The 7,212-nt window shown below is 47.9% G+C and overlaps 1 protein-coding gene across 1 annotated transcript; it reads right to left on the reverse strand.

Annotated features, from left to right (window-relative positions):
- Window positions 1–5,102: 5,102 nt before the first annotated feature.
- On the reverse strand, window positions 5,103–6,233 carry S100A8 (S100 calcium binding protein A8). The gene is made up of 3 exons (XM_032642145.1): window positions 6,081–6,233; window positions 5,453–5,615; window positions 5,103–5,302 (listed from the first exon to the last, which is right to left on the reverse strand). Exons 2-3 carry the CDS (start codon window positions 5,591–5,593, stop codon window positions 5,174–5,176), a joined length of 270 nt encoding a protein of 89 aa, XP_032498036.1. The 5' UTR covers window positions 5,594–5,615; window positions 6,081–6,233; the 3' UTR covers window positions 5,103–5,173.
- Between the last annotated feature and the right edge of the window lie 979 nt (window positions 6,234–7,212).

The raw sequence follows: 7,212 nt of genomic DNA on the forward strand, positions 1-7,212 counted from the left end.
GTGTATAGAACAGGAAACTATGCTCAATATTTTGTAATAACCTATGGCAGAAAGGAATCTGAAAAAGAATCGATATATATGTATACGTAACTGATCACTGTGCTGTACACCTGAAATTAACACAACATTGTAAATCAACTATACTTCAAAAAAAAGAGATAAATTTCTCCATTAAGTATGACATTTATGATTGGGTCTTAATAGATACACATTATCATGGAGGGTTCTAGGACCAAAGCAGGAAAGAAATCCGGAGCATCCTATCTGGGTTAGATATTTTGCTCTAGAAAGCACAGGGGGGAAAAAATGTGCCATAGCAAAACAAGATGCTGAGCAAGCTGAACTGGATGGAACCCTTGCTGGGCTAGGTTGATGAAGAGCCTCTGGCTTTGGCTGTAAGATAGTCCCATGCTTTCTGCTGCTAATGAGGCCTATTCAGGAGGAAGAAGAGGAGGTTTCTGTCCAAAGAAAGAGGAATAGGTACAGATCATTTGAATGGGTACAGATCATAAAATTCTATGCCCTGATCTTAGCAGCCAGTTCAGACTGTGATTTTGCAAATGAGAATTATTCACATGAGAATTTCCACCACTCCTAAGACTGGAAGGAAGCTCCCCAACCCAGAAGGAGGCACAAACCCTAAGAGCTTACAGACCTCAAAATGTCAATCCTCTGTTCTACAGTCATTGTCTGGAGGATTGTTCATACCAGGAAAAAAAAAAAAAAACCACAGTAATTCAGCCCCAAGGCAGGGTGAGCTCCTGGGCAGAAGAAAGAGGCCCAAGAGAGAAGTTCATTCTGGCACCTGGGGCCCTGATCTTCACCCCTGGATGGCAGAGACCCTTCAGGGGGTCCTCACCCTTCTGGTCCTCAAAGAGACCAGAAAGGCCAGCAGAGGAAGGGCGGGCCCTCTGCACTCACAGGATGGAAATCAGCTAGAAGAAAGTGCTTTCATGTCTGAACAAGGGTTTCTCACCTGGAGACAACCACGGATCTAATCCTAGCTCTGACATTTGCCAGATTAATAATTTTGTCAAGTTTCTTAACTTCTCTGAATCTCCTCATATGCAAAATGGAAATAATAATTACGTGTCTTATAAGATTGTTACAGGATAAGCTATCACAAAGTCTAGTGCTTAAAAGCAAAATTATCAACAAATATAGTGGGCCCATGTCAAAATTCTTGTTTGAATTCATTAATGAGAGAATCAGCAAAGAAGGTTTTTAAAGCTGGTTTGAAGAATATTTGAAAATACATAAAGACATTCAGGAAAGGAATGCCTGAGTAAGATTCTTAATTTAAAATATGACTCTTAACTTTCAATAGGGTGATAAAAATTAAAACAGGAGTTTAACATCTCTACCAGGCTATAAAATCATATTACCCCATCAAGCAGATGTAAACTGCCTACTTCTTTATCCACCGTGACTTGTTAATCAAGTATACTGTGCCGACCATGTTACATTCCCCAAGAGTGTCAGACGATAGAAGGTTAACAAGTAGCAAGGACTTGCTTCTATTCAGGCAGACTCTAGCATGAGATCAAAGATTTAAGCAATCACCAGTTTGTCTTTCTCTAGGTTTGAGATGATTTTTTTCCTTTCACACCAACAACTAGAAGGAGCCCAGTAAGTGTTAGCAGCTTTCCCTCCCCTCCTCAGCCCATATGAAATTAGGGTGAGTGAATTCCCTAGGTCAGGAGGCCAGAAGATAGGCTGGTATCTGGACCCGGCTAGAATGATTCTGGCTCCCAAGTGGAGGGATGTACGGGGAAGTCTTTTCCACTGGAATAAGCTCTGTGTTCAGCTGCTAGACACCAGTTGCCCAATTCCAGATATTCCCCATGCTCTTTAAGATTTTTGTCACAATTGTGAGACACTTGGCTGAAGTCAGGAGTCTTGGGTGGAGAAGTGGGATTTCAGACAGGTCATACTCTAAGGCCCCGGAAGTCTCAGTGGCCAGATCTACCTCAGTTGGTGAGCCAACGTCTCCTTTGTGGGCTCGAACATTGCATGAGGCTTCCTGCTACACTTATTTCTCAACTTCCCACCACCTTGTTCTTCTTTTGTAGCTGGGGAAACAGGAAACCAAATTATCTTGCTCAGTGCTACAAGCCCGTCTGACTCTGCCCAGTAGGTCCTGTAATGGCACAGCCTTGCTTGTAAATTACCATCTGCAAGCCTGCCTACTCCATGGACCTTCCAAGGATGGCCTCCCTCACCTCCTCCTCATTCTCCAGGTAGCCAGTGCCAGCTGGGCCACCTCCCATGTCCAACCAGCTTGGGTATCAACCATTTGATAGCTCCAGGTCAATGCAATTCTTCACAACCAGTGGCCCATCACTTATGGTGAAACTCCAAAGGGCACTCTGGGCTACCTTCTGCATGGTCCTCTGAGAGGACTCAGAAAGCAGACTCATTGGACTTTCAACTAAAGGCAAACTGTTAATAATGGTAAATCTCCCCCAAAGGATCCATTAACAGCAAGTCTAACAACGCATTTTCAAGGAGAGAGAAAGGCACTGGGATATGTTGCCCCTCACCCACACTTGGATACACACACACACACACACACCACCACCACCACCACAACCACAACCACCACCACCACCACCACTACCACCACTACCACCAATGTGGATAACTGAGAGGCAGATTCAGGTTGCCCTCTCCTTTTGTGCATTCACCCATTATATTCCCTAAATATTGAGTGAAGCCTGGGATGCTGCTTGATGAACCCTGCCAACCTTTCCCATCTTTTTTTGCCTGGGCCACATTTGGGCCAGCAGCTCAACTTTAAAGGTGCTTCTGAGAACTGCATGAGAGTTTCCTCAATGCAGAGAGTGTGTTCACACTCCTGAATTAGGTGGAAGCACTTGCTTGGGGGAATAGACAAACTGATCCTTCAGGAAAGCTGAAAAGGAAGTAATTTTGTCCCTAGCCTTCCCACGCTTGCCCAGAAGGAGCCCATCTCCATATCTGATGACTAGACACCCCCCCCATCCCATTTTATGTCCCAATCTTAGTTCTCTGCTGGCTGCCAAACATTTTCACTAATATGTTAGCTGATAATAAAACTGGTTGGTAATTAAAGCCTTGGTCAGTGAATAAGGATTTAAGCTGTTACCTTTCCCTGTTCATTTGCATTTCTATATAAGTAAAGTCTGCTACAAAGGAAAAGCCCTGTGATCTGGGGTGAGTGATCTTCAGCCCTGGGATCCATTCATCTGAGTGGCATTTTGTTGGGTGGGGGAGGGACTTGGTCCTCCTGAAATGGGGGGGAATTGGCCACCTCCTCTTCTCCTCCTGGGCACGAAGCACTTCTGCCTTCTCCAAAGATGCCCTCCTTCTCCCACCCCCACCCCTCATGGTCTGGCTCCTCTTCAGCCCAGGCTCCTGGGGTCAGAGGCACACAATCATCCCAGAGAGGGTTGAAGGGTCCCTGCTGTTCATGCAGAGGCTCAGTGCCTCATGCATACAGTGGGACCCCAAGCCAGCTTCCGTCTCCAGGGATATAGTGCACCCCCAGCTTCACAGAGCAGGAGCGTCGTGAAGGGGTAGGGACAGCAGCAGAGAAATTGATTTAGGCCTTAGCAGCACACGTCCCCACCAAGTCCGGCCACGCACAAAACAACAGTAGAAATACTCCACCTTTCATTACTAAAATCTAGCAGCCATGACAAGTGTTCTTAACCTTTTAGGGGCCTTTGGACCCTTTTTTAATAGTGAAAGAGGGGCTTCCCTGGTGGCACAGTGGTTAAGAATCTGCCTACCAATGCAGGGGACACGGGTTCGAGCCCTGGTCCAGGAAGATCCCACATGCAGCAGAGCAACTAAGCCTGTGCACCACAACTACTGAGCCTGCGCTCTAGAGCCCGCAAGCCACAACTACTGAGCCCACGTGCCACAACTACTGAAGCCCACTCGCCTAGAGCCCGTGCTCTGCAACAAGGGAAGCCACGACAAAGAGAAGCCTGCACACCACAACGAAGAGTAGTCCCCTTCACCACAACTAGAGAAAGCCCGCGCACAGCAACAAAGACCCAATGCAGCCATAAATAAATAAATAAATATTTTTTTAAAAAATAGTGAAAGACTCAGAGGAATGAGTTTATACATATACACTCAAAATGATGCATTCAACTTTGATTCCATTCCAGAGATATACCGTAGACCAAGTTAAAACCCCTGGTGTAGAGATTCTGGTGACGGCTCCCAACCCCCTTCCCCATTACTAACGCCGCCGCCCCATCACCTAAGTGGGGACAACAGAAAATGTCCCAAGGCACAGCATGGAAACTCAACTTGGGAGTTGGGTTCTGGTGAGAGGTGCCCATTCATCTTCTGGCCCTCCCATTTCCCCAGACCCTTGGAAATCCAGAGTAATGATGGGGAGATTATTTTAGATAAGTCACTGATTACTAGAGCATTCAACCCAAAGGGAAGTATTTGAGTACCCTATTCTTTGAGTTGATCTTTATTAATGTATTAGCCTATCTGCCCATTCCTTTATTATTTAATCAAGTTAGGAGGTTGGGAATGGAGAGAGAAGGAAAGCTTCCAAAATCTCTTAAGGAGAAATTACAAGTGTAGAGCCAGGGGGCTTATTAGTGTTACTTCGTTAGAACTCTAAGCATCCACCTAAGTTCACACCACACATAGAATCAATCTCTCTCTTTCTCTCATACACACACAGACACACTTCTACATAGTTATCTCCCTGATTTCCTGAAAGTTACATCTAAGATAATTGGCTGGAAATTACAACTTAGAGAACACTATGAGCTTTCCTTACGTCACCCTGTTCTCATATCACCCATTTGGGAACAAGTAGGAAAATCAACAGCTATAGTGTGTTGGACTCTGTAGAATCCTTAAGTCAATGGAACCCATGACTCAGGACCGTGGGGCTGGAAGAGCCTTGGGAATCATTTAGGGAGAACACGGGGAAGAAAGGAGACAAGCAGTAAGCACACAGGGCTCGTGAGAGATGGAGAGTGGAGGCAACAGAGGTTTGTTTTTCTTCCTTGGGTTTTCCAACCCTCCCTCCAACCCCCAGGAGCCTCATTCCACAAGAGAAAAGCAAGAAACCAAGAGAGGCCTGAGGTATCAATTACTTTATTACTCTGAGGGGACAAGTCCAGGGGACCAGACCCAGGGCTCTATAGCTCTGTTATTCTTTGTGAATGTCTTCATGGGCTGCCAGGCCCACCTTTATTACCAGTGAGAGGAACTCCTGGAAGTTAAGTGCACCATCCTCATTGATGTCCAACTCTTTGAACCAGGTGCCTACATCCTTTTTCTGTGAAGATTGGAGAGAAAGAAGCCAGAGTGTAAAGATCTCAGGGAACCTGAGGCATGGCTGTCTGCACAGGGCAATGCCAGGGACCAGTGACCAAGGGCGTCATCAGAGCCGAGCAGAGAACCCCGACCACACCCAGCCCCTCCTCACCGTCATAAACTTAGGACACTCCGTCTCTAACAATTTCTTCAAGTCATCCCTATAGATGGCGTGGTAATTCCCTTTCACCAGGGAGTACTTGTGGTAGACCTCAATGAGGGAGTTCATGGCAGTCTCCAGGTCCGTCAGCATAGTGCCCAAGGATTTGCCCTACCTGGAAGACAGAGCACACGGGCAACCCCGACATGGGGAGGGTGCCTAGGGGGACACTCTGAAGGCTCATACTCCAAGGGATGACTCTGTCCTGGATGGCACCATCCAGATAACTAAACCCAGCATAGGGCTATGGCTATGATGGGAAGTGGGGGACGACGTGGATGAGGATGTGGAAGGAAGCAGGGTATATATACACACACACACAATTACTGCCAGCTCTCCCCATGCCCCCAGCCGCTTCCCAGGAAGGGCCCAGCTTGGGAATCAAACATGCCCTCACCCAAAAATACTAGAGCACCCGGCTCCTTCTTCAGCCCTGGCTCACGCTTCTCTTCCGGGAGCCCTGGACTCAGTCCAGACCTCCCCGAGCTTTCTCTCCCCTCCTCAGAGAAGGCTGCTGCACTCCTCAGCCCTCCCCAGGGGAAGCCCAAAGTGTGGGACAGACTGGGGCAGTTCCACTTACCAGGCCTCCCCAAAACAGAGTTGACAAAAATATGCAGGGCTGAGTGTCGGCTCCCTTTTATAGCAACGAGGCTTGGCCAGCTGCCCAGGACCTCAGACCACTCAGAGGCAGCTGCTCCCTTCGAGGATTGCTACAGCCTCTGGTTTCCCAACAAGGTGAGTGGGGCAATCACTGCACAGAATGAAAAGTTCTGATGCAGAGCTTGGAGCGGTGTGGGGGGAGCACAGGAAAGGTAGAAGGAGGAAGGTTTTTGCCAGGCAGGGATGCACAGCAGGAGAAATCAGGAAGACAGCATGGTGAGGACTCCTCTTGTAAGCTGCTAGCAACCCCTGGCTTGGTCAACCAGGATGTCCACTTCTGAGTCCTTCCCACGGTTGCTGTGGCTGTTCCCGTGGCTAGTGGCCAGTCTGTGCATCTCTGAAATGGAACTGAAGTTGAGTGCATCATTTTGAGTGCATGAGTATAAGCTCATTCCTCCATAGCTTTCATCACATTCTCAAAAGGGTCCAAAGGCCCCTAAAAGGTTAAGAACACTTGTCATGGCTGCTGGGTTTTAGTAATGAAAGGTGGAGTATTTCTACTGTTGTTTTGTGTGTGGCCGGACTTGGTGGGGACGTGTGCTGCTAAGGCCTAAATCAATTTCTCTGCTGCTGCCCCTACCCCTTCACAACGCTCCTGCTCTGTGAAGCTGGGGGTGCACTGTGCCCCAGGAGATGGATGCTGGCTTGGGGTCCCTCTGTATGCATGAGGCACTGAGCCTCTGCATGAACAGCAGGGACCCTTCAACCCTCTCTGGGATGATTGTGTGCCTCTGACCCCAGGAGCCTGGGCTGAAGAGGAGCCAGACCATGAGGGGTGGGGGTGGGAGAAGGAGGGCATCTCTGGAGAAGGCAGAAGTGCTTCATGCCGAAGAGGAGAAGAAGAGGTGGCCAATTCCCCCCGGATTTCAGGAGGACCAAGTCCCTCTCCCACCCAACAAAATGCCACTCAGATGAACTGGTTTCCAACACTGAAGATTTGTGGTGCATTTCTCTTGCTACAAAGCCCTTCAGACTCACATAACCTATTAATATACTCAGAACATGCCTATCAGGAAGGCGGGGCAGAGCCCACTCAGTCTACACACACAGAA

This window comes from Phocoena sinus, chromosome 1 (genome assembly GCF_008692025.1).
Source record: "Phocoena sinus isolate mPhoSin1 chromosome 1, mPhoSin1.pri, whole genome shotgun sequence".
Taxonomy (NCBI): domain Eukaryota; kingdom Metazoa; phylum Chordata; class Mammalia; order Artiodactyla; family Phocoenidae; genus Phocoena; species Phocoena sinus.

What these genes read in the sequence shown, in the direction of transcription:
- S100A8 (XM_032642145.1), bottom strand. Translation starts at nt 5,593, where the DNA reads ATGCTGACGGACCTGGAGACTGCCATGAACTCCCTCATTGAGGTCTAC. An exon ending in AGTGTCCTAAGTTTATGACG is followed by an intron (nt 5,303 to 5,452) that starts GTGAGGAGGGGC and finishes CAATCTTCACAG; the next exon opens with AAAAAGGATGTAGGCACCTG.